Source organism: Podarcis pityusensis (assembly GCF_964106645.2).
Source record: "Podarcis pityusensis genome assembly, chromosome: 5".
NCBI classification, from domain to species: Eukaryota; Metazoa; Chordata; class Lepidosauria; order Squamata; family Lacertidae; genus Podarcis; species Podarcis pityusensis.
The window spans coordinates 14,019,440-14,043,425 of NC_138032.1; the positions used below are offsets into that span (position 1 = coordinate 14,019,440).

The 23,986-nt window shown below is 45.2% G+C and overlaps 1 protein-coding gene and 1 long non-coding RNA gene across 2 annotated transcripts in view; both read left to right on the forward strand.

The window, feature by feature from the left end:
• Positions 1 to 23,986, forward strand: part of LOC308478528 — a 578,068-nt gene that overhangs the window by 535,518 nt on the left and 18,564 nt on the right. The gene's annotated exons all lie outside the window — the stretch shown is intronic.
• NCEH1 (neutral cholesterol ester hydrolase 1) overlaps positions 13,301 to 23,986 on the forward strand; it is a 29,250-nt gene continuing 18,564 nt past the window's right edge. Inside the window, exon 1 of the mRNA XM_081008156.1 lies at positions 13,301 to 13,623. Coding sequence (XP_080864282.1) covers positions 13,372 to 13,623 — 252 coding nt within the window. The 5' untranslated portion in view covers positions 13,301 to 13,371. The remainder of the gene's footprint in view (positions 13,624 to 23,986) is intronic.

The following is a 23,986-nucleotide window of genomic DNA, read 5'->3' on the forward strand; positions in this document are numbered from 1 at the left end:
CGAGGATGAAGTAGGGTTCCTTTTACAGGGAAAATTCTCCAGGAAATGGTATCTACCTCTCAAAACACATTGTGCAAATATATCATCCTTCCACAATGAAAGGAAGTCAGCCAAGAGTCCTTGATTTTACCAAAGCAATATTTCATCATTTTAATATTTCATCACACTTACCCTCTTGAACATAAAACCAAGTTGGAAATTTGGGTAAGCTACACTTGACATACTGTGTATAATGAAGTACCACTTGCTGCTTTTTGTAAGGGTAAGCTGAGGGGGGCAGCGACGAGAAGAGAACACATAACCCTTTTTTCTGCCAGCTGTTTTCCCATTCCAGAAGCACAAGCTGATAAGCCAGTCTCCCTGAGACCACTGGGTTTACTTTAAGGGAAAGTATGTATGAGATTGAAGCTTGCAACATCTTCATTGCTTCCATCCAGGTCTGAACTTCTTGTTCTGCTCCCGAGCTCCTGAATCCATGACCCCCAAGCACTGTGTCTGCTGCTGATCCTGAACAAAGGTCTCTTTCTTACTTCCAAGTAAGAGCCTCTGTCTTCATGACTTGGGCAGCAGCCAGGACAGCAAATGAGGACTGGAGGTCACTGGGGCTTGGACATTGCTATATTGCAGAAAAGCCTTAGACAATTCTTCTTCAGCTACAAAAAATCTTCAGTAGCATAATATATTATGTGAATTTGCCCTCTGAGCCCATGCCCTTTTCCAGCTGTAAGCCACTGAAGATGATTTTATAAGTCGAAACGTGTCTGGCATGTTATTTGAAACACACTCCTTGAAAAGCATTTGACAGATGCATTCAAGCAACAGAGCGATATATTTTAGGATACCGTACATCAGAGCTTTCCAAACTGAATGTCATGACATGTTAGTGTGTCACCTGCAGTGTGTGTGTCATGCAAAGGTGCTAAAAAGTACAGTTTTGGTGTGAAGTCAAGCCAAGCCATTCTTGCTTAAGTTAAAGAAACCATATGTCCTCTTTCCCCCCTTCTCTCTTTGTGTGTTTGTGTGAGAGAGGGGGGAACCACGGCAAAAAAAAGCACATTTTTTTTTGGAGCCACAAAAATGGTAAATGACAACAATCTTGGAAATGTATGTTATTATCTTACAAACCACATATTTTTTTAAATATAAATGAAACGTTTTCATGTGTTATGTTGTATCCCCATACATTTCGTTATTACAATTCATGTATGTGTGTCCGTATCTCTTGTAAGGTGTCAGTTTAACCTCTGGTTTGCTAGTAAAACTGAATTACGGCACCACAAAATGCTGCATCTCTAAGAAGTGTGTCACCAACAGGAAAAGTTTGTAAAGCTCTGCTGTGCATTGATGTGATCTTATACAAAATATCTGCTTTTCAGCTTTGTTCACAAATGATTGCTGGATGTTATTATACACAGTACAGTGCTACCTTGGTTCTCAAACACCTTGGTTCTCAAACACCTAGGTACTCAAACGCCTTGGTTCCCAAACGCTGAAAACCTGCAAGTAAGTGTTCCGGTTTTTGAACGTTTTTCGGAAGCCGAACATCCAATGCAGCTATCAGCTATTGCTTCTGGGGCGCCTGCACCAATCAGAAGCTGTGCCTTCATTTTCGAACATTTCGGAAGTCAAACGGGCTTCCAGAATGGATTAAGTTTGGCACTTTTGATTTTGCTATTTATTTTGCATTTTTGTTTTTGAGGCTTTTTCGGTTCATCTGTTTTTGTGACTGTGTGGAACCCAGATAAGCTATTGATTGATTGATTGATTGATTGATTGACTGATTGATTGTGTGACTGCGGAAATGGATAAAAGCCCCCCATCCAAACAATGACTGTCATCAGTGCAGGTAAGATTTTTTTAAAAAAATTTTTTATCATCTGCAATACTGTCTTATTTATTTTATAGTACAGTACAGTGGTACCTCGGGTTACAGACACTTCAGGTTACAGACGCTTCAGGTTACAGACTCCGCTAACCCAGAAATATTACCTCAGGTTAAGAACTTTGCTTCAGGATGAGTACAGAAATCGTGCTCCGGTGGCAGCGGGAGGCCCCATTAGCTAAAGTGGTGCTTCAGGTTAAGAACAGTTTCAGGTTAAGAATGGACCTCCGGAACGAATTAAGTTCTTAACCCGAGGTACCACTGTACATTGATTATTGCTTTCATTTTATGAAAGTGGTCTCATTATATAGTAAAATTGATGTTAAATTGCTTTTTTTTAGGGGTTATTTTTAAAAGACTGGAACGGATTAATCCATTTTGCATTACTTTCTATGGTTCCTTGGTTTTGGAACGCTTTGGTTTTGGAACAGACTTCCAGAACGGATTAATTTTGAGAACCAAGGTACCACTGTACTCTGTTGGCTATAGACTTAATTCTTTGTAAAGTTTTTAAATCCTTTTGCATTCATGTTATAAATACATGGTGTTCATTTAGTCCCTGGGGTGGTATTCAATGGACTTTTTGCTCAAGGATGAAGTGCAGGCAATTTCCTCTCTCTTCTCCCCAGATCTGGGGAAGAAAGGTAGGAGAGAACATTCAATTGCTACAGTAACAGACCATTCGCCTTAGCGCTGCTTGAACACAACCCCTTGACTTTATTCCTTTGGCTCAAAAATGCCACCCACTCACAATCAACACAGGCTCAGGTTGTCATGACCCCTCAAACTGATGAACAAACTCCTCCATCCCTTCAGCTTCTACATTTCAGCCCTTGTCCATGTTGCATCAGTGTTAAAAGCCAGCAGGGAGCTCCTCCTGCTCAATCTGTCAAGCACCTTTCAATGTCCCTAAAAAGGGGCTTTTCAAAAACGATGATTTAAAAATAATTGCACTGAACACTCAGATAAAGTGCCAAAATAGAAAAACGGAAAATTAACAGGCTTTGCCTGATGTGGGAGGCATCTCTCTGCTTTGTAGATGGGGAAGTGGATTGTGTGGATGATTAACCTTAAAGTAAAATAAGGAGGATATGGGAAGCAGTAAATGAAATGTGAAGGCATAAAATTGACTGAACCTAATGTTTTTCAAATTTATTCGTTTTATTCCTCTTTTACACTCAGACTTTGTGAGTTGGAAAGGACGGTTTTTGCATTTACTGGCTCTTTTTATTGATAAACGCCCAGCAAGTTGTTTTACACTTACAGCATAAATGTAACCCAGGGTCTGGTATAAAAAATGTAGCCTGGGTCCAATTTCTCTTTTATATGCTAAATTATTGGGAGTCGTTTCTTCATATCATTCAGACTTTGGTTTTCGGCCTGTTTAGACTGCAAAACTGGAGCCAGCTGAAGCAAAATGCTTTACAGTAGTTTCCAAAATATCTCCAGTTCTGAAGGCAAATTTTGCTGTAATGCAATAAATCCATGATCAACCGGTCTCTTTCAGAGATGTTATCCTGCATGTATGACATTAGATCTGTTGGCATGTTAATGCTGTGAACCGCTCCGTCCTATGCTCAGCTTGTAAAAGGTAAAGGGACCCCTGACCATTGGGTCCAGTCGCGGACGACTCTGGGGTTGCGGCGCTCATCTCGCTTTATTGGCCGAGGGAGCCAGCGTACAGCTTCCGGGTCATGTGGCCAGCATGACTAAGCTGCTTCTGGTGAACCAGAGCAGCACACGGAAACCCAATTTACCTTCCCACCGGAGCGGTACCTATTTATCTACTTGCACTTTGACATGCTTTCGAACTGCTAGGTTGGCAGGAGCTGGGACCGAACAACGGGAGCTCGCCCCGTCGCAGGGATTCGAAGTGCCAACCTTCTGATCTGCAAGCCCTAGGCTCTGTAGTTTAACCCACAGCGCCACCCGCGTCCCTTCAGCTTGTATATATGTGTAAATAAAACCATATATCCTAAACAGATCCACAGCCTTCATTCCAAGGAAACCAAACACTGGGTTAAGCTCAGGCACCCCTGGAGTCTATCACCTCTCAGTATGTGGGGTACCAGACAACAGTACAGTGGTACCTCGGGTTAAGAACTTAATTCGTTCCAGAGGTCCGTTCTTAACCTGAAACTGTACTTAACCTGAAGCACCGCTTTAGCTAATGGGGCCTCCCGCTGCCGCCGTGCCGCCGGAGCACAATTTCTGTTCTCATCCTGAAGCAAAGTTCTTAACCTGAGGTAATATTTCTGGGTTAGTGGAGTCTGTAACCTGAAGCGGATGTAACCCGAGGTACCACTGTATCAATTGCTAAGTAGGAAGCAGTTAAGAGTATTAGAGGCCCATGCTTAAAGCCGATTCTGCTACTTCTTTATGATTGCTTCACTTCTGCCAGGATTATTTTCCTTGTTTGTCTCATTTATAGCCACCATCTCTTTCAGTCAAGCTGCCTAGAGTCTTTGGTACTCATCTCGTCTGGCTTCTCATTGGCTGGATTACACATTTTCTCATTCATGCTCTGTACACCATCCATCTTCCAAAAGCAGGGATTTACCCCCCCCCCCCAAAATGCTTTTTATGCTGCATGGAGGCTACTGCCAAAGAAACAGGTTTAGCTCTCAGACCCGCTCTGTTTATCTAAGGAGGAATCTCAACATTTCTTTTCAGCGATCCTGACATTTCTTTCCAATGCGCAATGGTAATTTATGTTCTGCTTAAAGGCAGGTTCACACAAATGGTACTTAACAACGGTACTTACCAAAGTGGAGGGAAACACCAAATTATTGAAGAAAGCATATAGCATTTTGCTATATGGAGAGACTTTAGATGAGATGGTAAAATGGGCACAAATAAAAATGGGCTCAGGATGTTGGGCAAAATATACAGTTGGCGGCATGGGAAAGATTATGGAAAACAAATCGAAAATTTACAGATTGTATATTATTAAGAGAAAATTATTTGAAATGATATATAGATGGTATATCACACAGGGACAAAATGCAAAAATGTACAAAGCAGGATCTAAGATATGTTGGAGATGCAAAGAGAAAGATGGTACTTTTTTCATGTATGGTGGGAATGCAAGAAGGTTAAAGAAGATTAGGAAATGATATATAATGAATTGGAAAAAATATTGAAAAAAAGCTTTGTTAAAAAACCAGAAACTTTCCTGCTCGGGATTTTAGCCCATGATATAAGAGAAGGAAACTGGAGATTGTTTACGTATGCGACAACAGCAGCAAGAATTTTATTAGCACAAGTATGGAAAACAGAGAAAACGGCAACAAAGGAAGAATGGCAAATTAAGCTTATGGACTATGCGGAACTGGCTAAGCTGACAGAGAGGATACATGAGAGAGACAACATCGATTTCAATGGTGGGAACCATTTATAAACTATATAAAAAGACAGTATAAAGATTTGGACTCATTGGCAGGTGTTGACTAAACTTTCACAATTATATAAGAGGTAAAACCAGCAGGATATAGAATTTGTTTAATAAATCAATACGGAAATACGGGGGAAGCCAAGGGGAGAAATATGGATATATAAATTGTTCAATTAAGATTTGTGGAAAATTTGTTGTTATAATTTGAAAATTCAATAAAAATTATTTTAAAAAATAAAAATAAATAAGGTCCCCAAACCTAATCTGCAGGTTGCCATCTGATTAGGTTTTATTCTGATTCTGATTTGATTTGATTCTAGGATGTATTTTAATTGATTGCTTGGTTTTATCTTGATGTGTTATATAATTGATGTTAGCCACTCTGAGCACAGTTTTGGCCGGGGAAGGCAGGGTATAAATACAATTTATTATTATTATTATTATTATTATTATTATTATTATTACCGTATTTTTTGCTCTATAAGACTCACTTTTCCCTCCTAAAAAGTAAGGGGAAATGTGTGTGCGTCTTATGGAGTGAATGCAGGATGCGCAGCTATCACAGAAGCCAGAACAGCAAGAAGGATTGCTGCTTTCACTGTGCAGCGATCCCTCTTGCTGTTCTGGCTTCTGAGATTCAGAATATTTTTTTCCTTGTTTTCCTCCTCCAAAAACTACGTGCGTCTTGTGGTCTGGTGCGTCTTATAGAGTGAAAAATACGGTATTATGGAAACAAGTGCTGTGAGACATAAGTGGGAGGAGAAACAATAGTGAGAAGGACAAGTAACTTAAATCAGCTCCATTGGTCAGAGTGTGGTGCTGATAATGTCAAGGTTGCAGGTTCAATCCCCATTATGGGACAGCTGCATATTCCTGCATTGAAAGGGGTTAGGCTAGATGATCCCCGGGGTCCCTTCCGAATCTACAATTCTATGATTCTTTGATTCCTTCCCATGCATAGCTGTCAACTTAGAGATTTGAAAATAAGGGACCAGCAGTCTCGAAAATAAGGGATCAGCAGCCCAAATAAGGGATTTTCCCAGCACAGGTATGTTCAACTTCTGAGCCCCTCCAAGCCAAAGGCAGAAAGCCCAGCCAGCAGCCAAACAAAGCCTCAAGCAGTGGTTCCCACAGCGCAGCAACCTGGCAAAGGGGATGCAGCAAGGAAAACCACCATCACCTCTCCGCTGGGAAGCGCTGAGCAAAGGCGAGTCCCCAGGCAACGTGGCCAGGCACAAAACATGCAAGCTCCACCCCCCAGTCGTTCTTAGACTCCTTATTGGGTGAGCAACGCAGCCAAGCAACACAGTTGGAGCCTCCCTCATCCCTGGCCGGCAAGCAAAGAGGGAGAGGAGCTGCTTCCCTTGAAACCCAGGAAATTTAAGGGACATCATCAATAAGGGACAGCAGCGGGACACAGCGCTGGGATAAGGGACTTTCCCACCAAGTAAGGGACGGTTGACAGCTATGTTCCCATGATCACAGCTGTGCTTTTCAGTGGCAAAAAAAAGTGCAATATACCTAAAATGTATGTGGACTATGGACGGGGGGGGGGGACCAAGTAGTCTCCATTGAATCTAATAAAATGTTGTGGGCATGTAGCCACGATCAAGCAAATTAGGTATGAAATCCAAAAGAGCAATGAATTAAGCAGTTGCTTCAGGCAACACAGAAATTGGAAGTTCACATGAGAGTGCACCTCTCAGCACTGGCTCTCAGCCACCCCTAGGTGTCTCTCTGAGAAAATAAGCCCTACAACAATGAAAGCAATTTGAGATCAAGGGCAGTACAGTGGTACCTTGGATCTCAAACTTAATCCAAAACCAAGGCACGCTTTCCCATGAAAAGTAATGCAAAACGGATTAATCTGTTCCAGAATTTTGAAAACAACCCCTTAAAAAGCAATTTAACATGAATTTTACTATCTAACGAGACCATTGATCCATAAAATGAAAGCAATAATCAATGTGCTGTACTATAAAATAAATAAGACAGTATTGTAGAGGATAAAAATTAAAATTATTATTTTTTATTACCTGCACTGATGATAGTCATTGTTTGTATGGGGGGCTTTTATCCATTTCCACAGTCACACAATCAATTAATCAGTAGATGAACTGGGTTCCACACAGTCACAAAAACAAATGAACCAAAAAAGCCTCAAAAACAGAAGCACAAAATAAATAGCAAAAACAAAAGCGCCAAACTTAATCCATTGTGAAAGTTTGTTTGACTTCCGAAATGTTCAAAAACCAAGGCGCAGCTTCTGATTGGTGCAGGCGCCCCAGAAACAATAGCCAACAGCAGAATCGGACGTTCAGCTTTCGAAGAACATTTGAAAGCCGGAACACTTACTTCCAGGTTTTTTGTGTTTGGGAACCAAGGTGTTTGTTTGAGAACCAAGGTACCACTGTACAGTATACGGAAATGCTGCAATTTTCACACATTTAACTTTATGCACTTGGCAAAAAAATAAATAAAAAGGGGACCGACATCTAGGGAAAAAAGATTTGGGCAGTCCCGCCCACCATTACACCCAATGAGTTTTGCCTACACACAATTTTGGCTTTAGGCACGATCCCTGGAACATAAGCTCTGCAGAATTTTATTAAATCTTATTAGATTTATATTTACTGTATGTCATGAACTGGCAGGACAATGGGAAGGAGGAAGAGGATCCGGGCAAGGGGTGTAGCTGAGACACGCCAGTGCAAGGTGGGGCTGAGGAAGGAGAGGTTGGTGTAGGAAGTACAGTGGTACCTCGGGTTACAGACGCTTCAGGTTACAGACGCTTCAGGTTGCAGACTCCGCTAACCCAGAAATAGTACCTCGGGTTAAGAACTTTGCTTCAGGATGAGAACAGAAATAACGCAGCGGCGGCAGTGGGAGGCCCCATTAGCTAAAGTGGTGCTTCAGGTTAAGAACAGTTTCGGGTTAAGAACAGACCTCCAGAACGAATTAAGTTCTTAACCTGAGGTACCACTGTACTCTACGGGTGACAGAGGATAGCAAGGGGATTGGGGGTCAGTGCACAGGAACCAGAGCATCACCAGAGCCAAAGGGGCCCCTGTCTCCAGAAACACAGCGGGCTCTGAGGTGTAGGGAGTAGTAGGAGGGGGGCTCTAGGAGGTTGAGATAGGCAAGGGCCCACAGCCCAGCTCCCTAGCTGGCCAGGTGGGGCTCACCAACTCTGAGAGGAGGTGTGCGATTACTCAGCTGAATTAGGCTCAGGACAGGTGAGGGTCACATGCCTCATCAAGCTGAAATAAAAAAATTAAGGTCTTATATATATAATAAATGTTCATAAATGTACCAACCAAGCACATACATAGATATGTGGACCACAAGTCTGGAGCAGCACAGGAAGACCATCCTGAAACCATTTTGACTCCCAAACTGACCAAATGTTTTCTCTGCAAGGAGGGAGCGGGTGAGGGAACCTTCACATTGTCTCAGGAATTGGGAAATCACCATCTCAAAGGAAATGCCAGACTACCAGGAAAGGCAATCAGATAAGGCATTATCAGATAACCTGGCAGACAGGATAAACAACAACATTCAAATTTCTGTTGTAGACTGCCTTTTCTGTGATGTAGGTATGATGTTTGTGGGGGGTGGTCTTGGGCTACACCCCTTCTGAGATGTATGTATGATGTATGGAGGGGTGGTCTGGAGCTCCAGGGCAGGGAATTTAAAATGTATATAAGGGCAGGCACACCTTGGTTCTGGGTCCTCTTCCTCTCTCCTGTGTGTGAGGGGAGCACCCTGTTGCAACAGTTCAATAAAGATCAGGCTTACTAGCTGCTTTGCTTCTCAATATTCTCTGGTCGGCCTCAGTTGTTTTCTCCTACCGATGGAGAACCTACAAAGGACTCTATAAAGGGCTCTTGTATACCCCATAAGGGAATAAGGGCAGATTTTGTTTATTACAGAGCCCAGGTGCATGCTGGTACAAAAGCCAAGCAGAGCTGAGATGCTGTGTCTGCTCAACTGCACTTGTTGATGGATCTTGACTAGGATGTTCCTGGACCTTCACGGGACTGTGCTTTGGGTTTGACTCCACACTGAATCCTGACTGCTGGACTTCAGACTTGGCTACTTGGATTGACCCTGACCCTCATTTCCTGGACTTGGGACTTTGCTTGTGTGGATCACGCTGCCCCCCACTTTGAACTTGGCATACTGACTTGCTGCCAAGTAGGCCAGGGGTTCAGGACACTGTATAAATGTTACTAAAGTAAATAAAAATAAATGAACTTCTATGTTCTGTTTTCAGACTGCACAGCCCAATGATTCCACTGAGCAGGGCAATAAATAAATAAATTTGAAATGAAAAACATTTTGTACTAGCGCATCATGAGTAGAGTGTGGCCATCAGATTTTAATCTTTATCTGGCCTTCAAGCATTTGATCTTAATTCCCCCAACTGCACAACCTTCAGTGCTTGAGTTCTGGAAGTTGTCTTTTTTCGCTGTACACTTTGCTTGATTTCTGCTAGGCTTGCTCTGTCAGATGGAAACAGACTTTTCTCCGAGATTCCGAAAGAGCTGCAGAATTATAAAGCAAAGGAACAGGGAATGTAGAAATAATCCAGAGAATTCCCACATATTGCAACATCTGTGCAATTCAAGTGTCATCCAGGAAAGCTTTACGGTCACTGCCAAATACTTAAACACTCTGATTTACCAAGAGGAATGTTCTGAGACGGTGGTGCCATTGGGAACGGCTTTGGGGCAGACATCCAAGGACCCAAATTCAGCCGGGCTGCCTGGTCACATATTGAAGTAAGCAAAAGAAGGCATGTAAGCCCCCACCCTCTGCAAAAAAACATTGTTATTATTATTATTATTTCATATACCACCCTTTATCTGAAATTTTTTGGGGGGTTCACAAGATAAGAATACAGGAAAGAAGCACAAAATAATAGTTAAAACAATAAAATACCCCCGACACATTTAAAAGCCAATAGAATATTAATCAGGAAAAAGCCTGGTTGAAGAGAAAGGTTTTCAGCTGCAATGCGCGCTATGTGGGGCTACCTTTGAAGGTGACCCGGAAACTACAACTAATCCAGAATGCGGCAGCTAGACTGGTGACTGGGAGTGGCCGTCGAGACCACATAACACCGCTCCCAGTTCGTTTCCAAGCACAATTCAAAGGGTTGGTGCTGACCTTTAAAGCCCTAAACAGCCTCGGTCCTGTATACCTGAAGGAGCATCTCCACCCCCATCGTTCAGCCCCGGACACTGAGATCCAGCACCGAGGGCCTTCTGGCGGTTCCCTCACTGTGAGAAGTGAGGTTACAGGGAACCAGACAGAGGGCCTTCTCAGTAGTGGCACCCGCCCTCCCTTCAGATGTGAAGGAAATAAGCAGCTATCTTCTCTTTAAATGACATCTGAAGGCAGCCCTGTTTAGGGAAGTTTTTAATATTTAATGCTGTATTGTTTTTAACACTCGATTGGAAGCCGCCCAGAGGGGCTGGGGAAACTCAGCCAGATGGGCGGGGTATAAATAAATTATTATTATTATTATTATTATTATATTATTATTATTATTATTATTATTATTATTATTATTTTCGCCTGGCACCTAAAGGTGCATAATGAAGGTGCCAGATGAACTTTCCTGGGGAGGGCATTCCACAAACAGGGAGCCTCTGTTCTCATGTTGACACCTTCTGGACCTCTAGTGGCCTCCTTGCCTCTTAGCACCCCCCAGTAATTCCCACCCCCAAAGGGCGCCATCACCAACTTTGGGAACCACCAATCAAGCGTGATGAAGAGCTCCAGAGGCTGGAAGCTTGCCCAATACTTTGTCACTTTGCCACACAGTTCTGAAGAGTTATTGGTAACTGAAGTGCTGGGAAATTCTGGGTGACCTGAGGCCCAGTTCTGAACGCAGTTCTGAGAAGTTAAAGGCGGCCTCTGGCCCAGAAGCCAAATGCAGGACTTTTGCCTGACTGAAGTATTCCTTGAACTGTGAACATGTTTGGGGGATGGATAGCTGGGTGTTTGTAGAAACTTCTGAATTCTCCATCATTTCCATTGTGTTTCAGAGTGTTTTCGCCAGCTGTTCACATGAACATGGCTTAATTAGCACCAGAGTCATTTCTGTTTGTGTACATACCAGGGGTGGGAATATTTTTTACCCCATGCAAAGGTGTTCACACTTTGCTTGGAGCCAAGCTAGGAAGGGCTTCCCAGGGTGTGACGTTTGTTTGAGAAAAGAGCACATCAAATGATAGCATTTCACAACTAAGCATAGGATGCATTTGCATTTTGGATGGAAGGTGAATATGCAGTTAAAACCCCGAACAATGCAGTGAATGCCAATCAAAATGACCAAAGGGATGAAGTAACTCAGTTCCCACACTGGGAGCTTTCAAGTTTTGAGAAAAGGCGAGTAAGTGGCAGCACGATAAAAGTTTATAAAATTGGGCAAGGCATGAAGAAAGCGGGAAATTCCCCCGACCCCTCTCATAACACTGACCCAAATGAAGCGAAATGCCAGAAGATTCAGGACAGACAAGAGTAAGCATTTATTGAAGCTCTGTCACAAGAGACTAGGGCCCTGCGGGACTTGACATCTTTCCGCAGGGCCTGCAAGACAGAGCTGTTCCTCCTGGCCTTTGGTTTGGACTCAGTCTGACCCTTATGTTTCCCTCCCCTTATGGTTTTGACTTTTAAAATGAGGCTGTATTTTAAATTGCATTTTAACCTGTATTTATACTGGGGGTTTTTTCCTTTTTCTTTTTTTCCTTATTATGTTTTTACTGAAATTTTATTGATGTTAGCTGGCCTGAGCATGGCTCTGGCTGGGGAGGGTGGGGTATAAATAAAATTTATTATTATTATTATTATTATTATTAAGCACTGCATTGTTGGAACCATGGAACTCCCACCCCATAGGAGCCAATTTCTAGGGGCAGAGGTCCCTTCAGCCCTCCAGTAAAATACTTGAGGGGTCTGCCCCCCCCCCCCGTTGATGGGCATTGCCATTCAGATGGTGTGTGTGCTGTGTCATGTCATTTTATTGAATATTGTATTGAGTTGGCACCCCTGTTCCCTCCCCAGGAAGCAGTGATGTTCACCAACTTTGATGGCTTAAAGCAGTGCTTTTCTTCTAGGGGGAAAATGGTGCTGGTACTGCATACCCTTGAATGCCCCCAGAAAAAAAAGCACTAACTTTAAGACAGGATTAGACAAATTCATGGTGGGCAAAGCGATCAATGGCCAAAAGCCACAATGCTTCCACTCCTGTCAGAAACATCATCCAGGGTGCAGCCTTCCCACGGGAGAACAGGATGCTGGACTGGAAGGGTAATGAATGGGCCCTGATCCAGCAAGGTTCTTCTTGCTATGTCCTTTGTGCGAGCACAGCCTTGGGACCTTAATTCTGAGCAAGTCAGAATGTTGTTGTTTAGTCGTGTCCGACTCTTCATGACCCCATGGACCAGAGCACGCCAGACACTCCTGTCTTCCACTGCATCCCGCAGTTTGGTCAAACTCATGCTGGTCGCTTCGAGAACACTGTCCAATCATCTCGTGCTCTGTCGTTGCCTTCTCCTTGTGCCCTCCATCTTTCCCAACATCAGGGTCTTTTCCAGGGAGTCCTCTCTTCTCATGAGGTGGCCAAAGTATTGGAGCCACAGCTTCACGATCTGTCCTTCCAGTGAGCACTCAGGGCTGATTTCCTTCAGAATGGATCGGTTTGATCTTCTTGCAGTCCATGGGACTCTCAAGAGTCTCCTCCAGCACCATAATTCAAAAGCATCAATTTTTCGGTGACCAGCCTTCTTTATGGTCCAGCTCTCACTTCCATACATCACTACTGGGAAAACCATAGCTTTAACTATACGGACCTTTGTTGGCAAGGTGATGTCTCTGCTTTTTGACTTGGGCGAGTCAGAATAAAGGATGGTTTTCCTCTCCTTTCCTTGCACCGCTTGCGCTCGGCCCCTAGGTGTCTCTGCGCGCGGCTCGGCGCCAGCAGCGCCCCAAATGAAAACAATCGCAAGGACACGAGGGCTCGCAGGGGACGGAAGAGCCTGGACTTCCTCTGCTGGCTCTCCCCTCTGATTGGCTTGTGAAGGTTATGAAACCCTTGAATGGGCGCTGCGAGCAAACTTTGCCGCAAAAAAGTCACCCCTTCGCGAAAGGAGCCGGAGAGGCGAGGCTGCGCGCTCGAGCATCCCCACCGCCCGTCACCATGAAGTCCGCCGCGGTGCTCTTGGCTGGGCTGCTGGCTCTGACTGCCTATTATGTCTACTTGCCGTTGCCCAACACCGTCTCGGAGCCGTGGCGGCTGATGCTGCTGGATGCTTCGTTCAGGGTGGCTCAGCAATCGGTAAGGCGGGGGACCCCCCCCCGGCACCTCCTTTCTTCCCAAGCTAAACCCCTCTGTACCCCCTCCATCTCTCTCTCCCACCGCCACCACCTTGGGTTAGGAAGATAACGGCAAGCGCCGCACGGAGCGCATTGGCGATCGTCCCCGTCGGATCTCCGCGATCGCTTGAAGCAAAAATAACCGCTTCAGGGTCTAGATAGGCGGGGATCTTCTGCCTCTTTTGGGGGGTGGCTTTGAAAGCATCTCTCAAGCGGATGTCGGCGGCGATGCTCAGCTCGCGCCGCGGTGCTGCAGTGAGAGCCGCGGGGCGCGCACCTAGGCGTGTGTTTGCTGTGCGTAATGGAGAAATCGGCGCTTTCCTTCCGTTTCTTTCCTCCTTCGCCGGCGACGTTTCAGCGTATCTCTTTTCTAAAAATGGGGGTGGTGGGCGCTTCCTCCTCCCACCCACCCCCCTTTTGCACAAGGTTAGCGAAAAGGGAACCGCGGGGGACGGCCAGCCTTTAAAATACAGCAAAGCAGCCGTTTCAGCGCCGGGCAAACTGGGCTCTCTCGCCTGACGCAGCAGATCGCGCTTGGTTCGTTCCGCTTTTCCAGCCTCCTCTCTCGCGGTCCCGCCCCAGGCGCCCTTTTCCGATCCACTGCGGCTCATGACTCGTGGGAAGGGCATTGGAGGCGCTGCTCTGAACTGTTAATATTATTTATTACATTTGTAGACCGCCCTTGCTCCGAAGATCACAGGGCGGTGAACAGCGTGAAAATACAAAACGTGAACGCAAAATACATAACGAAACAAACAAAAGAAAAGCATTAACCCGCCCCAGTCTTCTTTTATGTAATCCAGGACAGAACTTGTGGCCCTCGGGATAGGAAGGCCTTGAGAGCTTCTAAAGGTCCTGGGTTCAATCCCAGGCAGCTTCTGGTAGGGCTGGGACATACTCCCTTGTCTGAAACCCTGGAGAGCAGCTGCCAGTCAGTGTAGACAATATGTGCTTTATTTTTCTTACTTTTTAAAATATCCATTCTTTCCTTCAAGGGGCTTTAGGTGGTGTAGTTGTTCTCCCCTTCTCCATCTTATCCTCCCTGTGAGGTAGGTTAGGCTGAGAGTTGACGCCTGGCTCAAAGTCACCCAGGGAGCTTCACAGTCAAGTGGGAATTTGAATCTTAAGAACATCTGGGGTGGGCAAAGGGGCTCCCACCCCTGCTGTAGTTCCTCTACGATGGGCATGTTTAGAAATGACCTCCTGATTGTTAGGAATGGGAGACCCTTTCTGACATGCATGTGCATTTTCTAAAGGGGATTTAAGGCGTCTTGCCTTGTTCAGCTGCAAAAAAAATTTCTTCGTTGTATTCCTGAGTTGCCCCATAGCCAGGTGTCTCTGTGCAATAAAAAGCATGTATTAAAAACATTTTAAAAACCCAATGCCCAAATTGCAAAGAGCTCAAAACATCTAACTGGCACTATCATATCGCCCAGCCTTCTCCAATCTGATGTCCTTCAGGTTTTTGAGCTGCAATTCCTATCAGTCCCAGGCAGCATGTTCTTTAAAAATGTAAAAAGCTTGAGATAAGGAAGAGGCGTTTGTCTGATGCTGGAAAATACATTTACACAAGTGCTATGCAAGCCTCTTTGGGGTGAGTAGTCTACAATTGCAGGGGTAACAGGACAGTGCCAGAAATGCCCCCTGTCTTGTGTCTACCCTCCATACTTCAGCTTCAGGGTGTACGCAGAGCAGGGCTGTCTTACCATAGGCGCTAGGGGTGCTGGGCGCCGGGCTGTAAGGGGCGCCAGGCCAAGAGTCCAGGGCCCGAGAGTTGAGTCCAGGGAAGAGCCCACCAGTCAGTCGGATCACCACGGCAGGCTCTTCTGCTGCGGGTGTCTCTGCACCACAAGTTCAGGGGCAACCAAGCCAGAGAGGCACTGAGGCGGCTGGCCGGCTCTGCCCTCCTGCGCGCCTGTGACTGGGCAACCGGGGGGGGGGCGCCGGGCAGATCTTTGCACCCCAACGCTGCATATGCTTAAGACAGCCCTGAAGCAGAGTATACACCTAGGGCAGCGTCTGTAAAGGTAAAGGGACCCCTGACCATTAGGTCCAGTCGTGACCGACTCTGGGGTTGCGGCGCTCATCTCGCTTTATTGGCCGAGGGAGCCGGCGTACAGCTTCCAGGTCATGTGGCCAGCATGACTAAGCCACTTCTGGCAAACCAGAGCAGCACACGGAAACGCCGTTTACCTTCCCACCGGAGCGGTACCTATTTATCTACTTGCACTTTGACGTGCTTTCGAACTGCTAGGTTGGCAGGAGCAGGGACTGAGCAACGGGAGCTCACCCCGTCGTGGGGATTCGAACCAGCGACCTTCTGATCGGCAAGCCCTAAGCTCTGTGGTTTAACCCACAGCACCACCCGCGCCCCTAGGGCAGCGTCTGTAGATCTTCCTTATCACCTTATCATCTGAAGCATCTTTTCCTTCCAGACGTACTCTAGTAAACTATGTTGGTTTGAGAGGCCTTCCTTCCAAATGGCATTGCCATTTATTTATTTGAAATATTTCCCTGCACTGCTGCCTAGCCCAAGCTCCCAGGTGACCCACAAACCCAGAAATCCAAGACAAAGCAATGAAACCCTTTGACAGATAACAAACACATTTTGCATCTCGCCTGGTCTGCTTGAAAAAAGGATGTCAGTTGGTGGTGTTCACGTTTAAAATATGTGCCCTTTGTAGTTTTTAAGCTGTGCTCCAGGGAATGCTGGGGGGGGGGGTCTGGAAGCTGATCAGAGATCCCTTGGTGCAAAGATGAGCAATGGCATAAGAGCTCTGCAACAGACTGCTTTCTCCGCCAGAACTAGACTTCCTGCTCATACAACAGGAAGGGGGAACCTGTGGCCTCACCATTCAAGGCCAACAGCTGTTCTGGCAAGGACTGATGGGAATTGGAGTCTCACAACATGTAGAGGGCCACAAGTGCCCAAGAATAGCATGGTTGTGTGTGTTTTAAAAGATCACACACTCTGTTTACGTGATGCATTGTCTTATATGAAATGAATGTATTTTCTAGCAAACTTTCCCCATGGCACAATCAGGCCAAGACTTAACTTCAGGGTTCCGCTTAGCAATAGGGCACACACACACACACACACACACACACACCAGCCCTACAATGCAGCCTTGCCATATTCATCTTATTTATTTAATGGAATTTGTAGATTGCTTAATTGTAAAAATCTCTAAGTGGTTTACATGAAATTATTGATAAAAGCCCAAAGTTAAAACAAGCTGGACCAAAACAAAACACAAAACCAAAATAAAACCAGCAGTTAATAAAATAAGATTTTAAAATACATGTCAACTTTACATACCTGGGGAGAGACTTGGCTAAAAAAAAAGGTCTTTTGCAGGTGCTGAAAATAGTACAGCAAAGGAATTTGTTTAATATCAAAGGAGCTGCCACACTGATGGATCAGTCTCTTGGAACTGCAGAATAAACATTTTGTGGCACTTGTAAAAGTGCCAGTTCTGCAAAGCGAAGTGGTCAATTAGGCATATATGAGGTAAGTTGATCCTTTTAAGTAAACTGGCTTCAAGTACTTAGCAATATGCATTACCTTTGAAACAAGACCTGTAGCCATAAGACTATAAAGCACATAGCCTAACATCACAGAACAGCACCACTGGGCTTCCAGAATCCTCTGCTAGACAGAGAGGTTGCTCACCAGATGTACTGATGCAAAGACAGTTTCATGAAAAAAAATAATAATTTGTAAACCATTGAAATAACCAATGTTGAAGGGTGCATTCGACACCTTTCCTTACCCCGTCCCACCCTTAAACATGGTTGCAGGAGTAGAACTGGTTTGTAAACCTGAAAGGCAGAATTGTTTCCTGCTTGCATTCCTTTGGTGAGGGCAAACAGGTGACCCAGGCTGCTTGACTAGCCTTCTCAATGGCTTAAACTAATAGAAGAAAGCCATTCATATGGCATGAATAAATGCAGGCTGCGCAGAGCGTGGCTGCACCACGTACAATTATTCCCTCCATTTCTGAAGTTCTGGGGTGAGTGTGGATCATTATATAGCCAAATTGGCAACACCCATGCCCAAGGAGGAGATTTCTTCAGGCTGGGGACGGGACTGCCAAGGGAGGAAGCGAGGAATATAAATTAAAATGAATAAATAAATACGAATTGGGGAGGGGGGAACCCGAGAGACTTTCCAGCGAGGACTGGCATGCTCAGTCGACATGGAAAACGGTTGGGAGCAGTGTTAGAAACTGAGATGTGAACGCTAGGAGCTAAATGGCACCTTAAACCTAGGTTATGGGCACAGCAATGGAATGTCTAGGCACAGAGGGGGAGCGGGTGGCTCTGTGGGCTAAACCTCTTGGCTTGCCAATCCGAAGGTTGGCGGTTCGAATCTCCATGACGGAGTGAGCTCCCGTTGCTCTGTCCCAGCTTCTGCCAACCTAGCAGTCCGAAAGCACACCAGTGCAAGTAGATACATAGGTACCACTGCGGCAGGAAGGTAAATGGCGTTTCTGTGCCCTCTGGCTTCCATCACGGTGCTCTGTTGTGCCAGAAGCAGTTTAGTCATGCTGGCCACATGACCCAGAAAGCTGTCTGTGGACAAATGCCGGCTCCCTCAGCTGGAAAAGCGAGATGAGCGCTGCACTCCATAGTTGCCTTTGACTGGACTTAACCATCCAGGGGTCCTTTACCTAGGTGCAATTTTTTAATAACAAGGATACAAAGCTGAAAATGAATGAGCTGCAGCTAAAATATTATGTTCGTTTTTCACCTGGTCTAGTCCTTCCCCTGCCCACCCCCCTAATATTCTTAAGAGGGTCTCTTCTCCAGTCTTCAAGAGAGTAGCTGGAGGTGGGGAGGCAGAAAAAGGCCCTCCTTTCCTTCTACTCTGCAGCTTTAATGTGAAATCTTAGGCACAGCACTGCGCCCAGAGCTCAGAATCTGCTCATGCTAATGAAATCCCCTGTTGCAAAATGCGCCTAGAACAATGAGGGTTTTGAACACTGGTTGGGAGAAAGAAAGGACAATGGAAAGGGGGGAATGAAATGGGGTGTCATGAAAAAGTGTGAGTCTGGTTGGCTGAATAGAATCACTCCCAAATGCAGTATTTTGTTATAGGCATTGCTTCCATGCATCAATAGCCATTAATAGAGTTATCCTCCAGTGAATTTCTCTAGTCCTCTTATTAGCTACTATAATTATGCTTTGTTTATCAGGTATGTACACTGTCATTTGCTTACTCTTCTGCGGTAAGAAAGAACTAGGGCAGGGGTGGAGAAAGTGTGGCCTTCCAGATGTTGCCGAACTATAGTCCCCCTAAGCCCACCAAGCCTGGTCAGTCACCAGGGATGATGGGAGTTCTAGTTCAGTAAGATCTGGAGGGCCAAAGGTTCCCCACACCTGGACCTAGGGGAAGGGCCATAGCTCAGCAGTAGAGGGAATGCTTTGCATACAAAAGATCCCTGGTTCAGTCCACGGTCTCTCCAAGTAGGACTGGAGAGACTTCTGTTGGAAACTCTTAGAGAGCTGCTGCCAGTCAGTGCAGGATATACTGAGCTGCATGGGCAAATGCTCTGACTTGGTGGAGGTGCACGCATGCATACGCACCCTCCCGTGAACCATGCTTTTGTTGCACTACAAATGACTTAGGTCTGGCCTATAAATATCACAGAATGAGGTAGAATGGCTCCACTTTGGCCTGCAGGTGCAGGAGTCACATTTTAGAATGGACTCCTGTGCTGAAAGCTCGCTGGATATAGAAAACCAGCACAACAGGGCTGCAGCCTTTCTCAGCCTTGGGTCCCAGATATTTTTTGGCCTGCAACTCCCATCATCCCTAGCTAGCAAGGCCAGAGCTCAGGGATGATGGGAGTTGTAGTCCAACAACGTTTGGGGACCCAAGGTTGAGAAACACTTAGGTTTTTTTTCTTAGGCTTTGCTTATTTTTTTCCTTCCTTCCTTCCTTCCTTTCTTTTTTTTCTATACTACCCTTCATCCAAAGATCACAGAGTGGCTTTCAATATAAAAGCACAAAAATACATATCATAATTCTGTGTTTCTCAAACCAGTGTCTCCAGCTTTTGTTGGACTACAACTCCCATCATCTGTAGCTACCAGGACCAGTGGTTGGGCATGATGGGAGTTGTAGTCCCTCACTGAATTAGACCAAGGGTGCACTGAATCAGCATTGTGACTTCAACTTCGGCTGATGAGAGTCGTCCCCCCCACCCCATGCAGAAAGCTCAGAATCAGGGCATGATTCTGACCTATCCTGGGTCAGAATTTATTGACCTATCCTGACCTCATCTGGCTCGCCTCTTTGGTCCTAGAATTAAACGGATCACAGCATGCAAATTCTTAGCTGCGTTGCCTTCCTAGGTTTCTGACAGCACAAGGCAATTGACTGAGACCAACCAGCAAGAGAAGTCTGGCTGAGGACCCCCAAAGTCCTTTTCGCTGCATCCATGCTGTTATCGAAAACTGGAATAGCGACTTTGCAAGGGCACCTGAAATTTGTTCTGTACCTGCAACTTAATTCCTTCCTGGGACACCTTCAGCCTGATGAAATCTACAACAATAAGCTGCGTCGTCTTTGTTTAGGGAGGTAGCAGCCGTAATCTGCTTTGTTCTGGGATAAGCTGGTGCGGCAGGGGCTTGGGAGCACGTGGATCACCTTGCTTTTGGCTCAGGCGAATTATGTCTTGCATTTGCTATATTGGAGCGTGATGGAAGAGGGGTTAAGTCCATTAGGAGAACATCTGGGGATTGGTGGTAAGAGCGCAAGCCTTGCATGCAAAAGGTTCCAGATTCAACCTTTGCCATTTCCAAGTAGGGCTGGAGAGAAGCTCTGTCTGAAACCCTGGAGAGTCGCTCCCAGTTGATGTAACTGCCTCACTGAGGGATCGGGATCCAGATAGTGTGCTCACGTATTGCTTGCTGTTATTTCCTTTGCTTTCCTCCCTCTGAAGGCTGTTCTACCCATTAGATTGGGGGTGGGGGGCAAACCTGTCTCAGCCTGAGGGCTACACTTCCTTCCAGGGCAGTGTGCCACTGGTGAGCAAGGACAGAGGCAGGTTATTTTGGACAATATATTGATATTATCGCCCAGCCCTATCTTGAATATCTCATTTGGAAGGTTTCCAAACCTCCTCCCCCGAACACCCCAAGATAAGACTTTGCAATTATCACCACTTTTGTTGTTAAAACAGCAAACCCTTAGATTACTGGGTGAAAGGGCAGTTTTATCATATGATATATTTCTTGCTTTCGGGTGAATATAAAAAAAACACACACAACCTTTTGCATAATTTGTATGGCTAGACAGTCAGCAGAGCTGGGTAATCTCTGCCCTCAGTCGAACCCCAAAGGGAGAAAGTATTGGGACAAAGGGGAGCAGGCTGCAAGCACATTCAGAAATAGGTGAAAGTTCAGTGGCTGCATTTAAAGAAATATAAAACCATCTGGCACTGTCCAAAGGCAACAGGGAAAGGAGTCGAGCTCTGCAGAACTACTGTTTCAGCTATTAGCAGGTTTTGCCATATGGAAGAGCAACATAAAGAACAGGTTTGAAATCCATATTGTGATATATGTTTCATAGTTTTTGACCTGGCAATATATCACAAATCATGATGTGTGTTAGGGCTGGGTGATATATCACCCTAAACCGGTTTCAGGTCCATATCATATTGGTTTCAAAAAAAATTGACCATTCAATGTATTGTGAATCTTTCTGTGTGTACTAGGCAAAAAACACAATGTGGGGGAAACCGTGAAGCCAGCCAGTGTCTCTATATAGCTCCATCCTTATTTCAGACATTGTGATATATCAGTATACTGTGATGTTTAGCTGGTGATATATAACAATGTTGAAAATCAGATACAGTGGTACCTCGCAAGACGAATGCCTCGCAAGACAAAAAACTTGCTAGACGAAAGGGTTTTTTGAGCTGCTTCGCAAGACAATTTTCCCTATGGGCTTGCTTCGCAAGACGGAAATGTCTTGCAAGTTTGTTTCCTTTTTCTTAACACCGTTAATACAGTTGCGACTTGACTTCGAGGAGCAACTCATAGAACGCGGTGTGGTAGCCTTTTCTGAGGTTTTTAAAGACTTTGGTGATTTTTGAAGCTTTTCCAAAGCTTTCCCGACACCGTGCTTCGCAAGACGAAAAAAATCGCAAGACGACAAAACTCGCGGAACGAATTAATTTCGTCTTGCGAGGCACCACTGTATCACCCAGCCCTAAGTATAGGTTGTTTGGATTGTACAAAGTGACAAGTGCCATTTTTCTATTTGAAATATATAAACAAAACTCCTCATGCATAAGCTCCTTAAGGTTTGCATTTATGGGACATGATCCATCAGGAAATTCTCTTGTGCTGGGAAAGTTGTCAGGAGAGTGAGCCCTTGGCATAGTGCAGACATCACAAAAAGCAAAAAGCAAGCTCCACAGGACTGTGAGCATGCAGGCTCCCAGAGAGGAGCTTGCAGCTGCTTTTGCTCCTTCCTGATCCTTTTCAGTGCCATGCAAAGCTAAACCATGGTTTTGCATAGTGCCGAGGTGGGCAGCTTGTGGTCCTCAGGCTAATAACATGTGGGTAGAAAGTAGGGAAAGAAGTGGCAGAAATAAATGTAAAAGGAGTGCCCTGCCAACATTTGGCTCTGGCCTTTGCAGCTCCCAACAGATTGTTAAAAAGGGAATGTGATCCTTGGGGTTCCCTCCCCGTGATTTATGTTATGTGAATTATCTTTAGGTCTCCTCTCCCCCTCCAGTGCAGCCATGAGAAGACTGGGAGGTTTCACTTCCATTTTTACCTAACCATAGTTTAGCATTCGGTCTGAACCCAGATAAGCTGTGGTTAGACTTAACTATGATTTGGGCCCTTCAATTTTAGGGAAACAAGGCCACTTCAGTCTGTGGTTAATGAAGTTGGCTTGCTTTCAACAAACTGCAATTGAGCTTAACCACAGTTTAGCGTTTAGATGGAACGCTAAACTGTGGTTAGTTGAACATGGAAGTGAAAGTTTCCAAGGAGAGGCCCAAGGTTTGTTCATGTAATGCTCAGTCATAATTTAGTGTTAAATTGGAACCCAACCATTACCTTATATGAATAATATGGACATTGGAGAAAAAATAGGTTTCTTTACTAATATACACAAGTTGCTAGTGTAGATAAATAATTCTAATTTAAATGTTGCCTATGATCCTGTGCATTTGTATTTTGAAACTAGCCCCACCGTTTTCAGTGAAGCTTCCTCTCAAACTACCTATGCATAGATTGCAGTGTTAATTGATACCATTTTCTATGTCCTATAGAAATCCCTTCCCAGTGTGGCATATTAGGATTTTGCAAATCTGCTGTTGCTTTTTGCTACCAGTGGTGAAGGGATTACAGTGTTTGTAATGGTGTCTCAAATTCACACTGGGGTTTTAGCAGAGCATTCAGGCAATTGCTTTGCTACATTTCTTTGTTGGTGACCTTGAGAGTGCCAGAGCATTTGTGTGAATGGGCCCTATGTTAGAAGAGCGGTCATTTGGTTGTTCAGATGGACACCCATCGTGTGCTGCTTTTTGAAAAATGCCGCAGTTAGGCAGCCCTTTCAGTTTAATACAACTAGGTTTGCCTTATGACCCTTAATAAGACAAAGGTAAAATGGATGCGGGTGGCGCTGTGGTCTAAACCACTGAGCCTCTTGGGCTTGCCGATCGGAAGATTGGCAGTTCAAATCCCCATGATGGGGTGAGCTCCCGTTGCTCTGTCCCAGCTCCTGCCAACCTAGCAGTTCGAAAGCACACCAGGACAAGTAGAAAAATAGGTACCACTGTGGCAGGAAGGTGAACAGTGTTTCCGTGCAGTCTGGTTTCTGTCACGGTGTCCTGTTGCTCCAGAAGCGGTTTAGTCATGCTGGCGACATGACCCGGAAAGCTGTCTGTGGACAAACACCGTCTCCCTTGGCCTGAAAGTGAGATGAGCGCCGCAACCCCATAGTTGCCTATGACTGAACTTAACCATCCAGGGGCCCTTTGCCTTTTACCTTATGACCCTTAGTTGTGGTTGGAGGAGTACTTTAAAAAAAAAGTTTTGCAATTGATTCGTCACTGACGCGTTACAAAATCTCTGCTAAAGGTTCACTTCTCTGTTCCTTTGACATGCCTACTTTAAAAGTCAACAACAAAACATTCAGGCAGTCTGCCATATTTTTGCTCTCAGGCCTTCCTTGAATCATTTTATTATTTTAGCACTTTGGGCTGTGGGTTTGCTACCCCTGCTTTAGAGCAGGGATGGGAGGAATCTTTGGCCCTCCAGACATTGATGGAGCCAGCTGGGCTGATAGCAAGAGACTG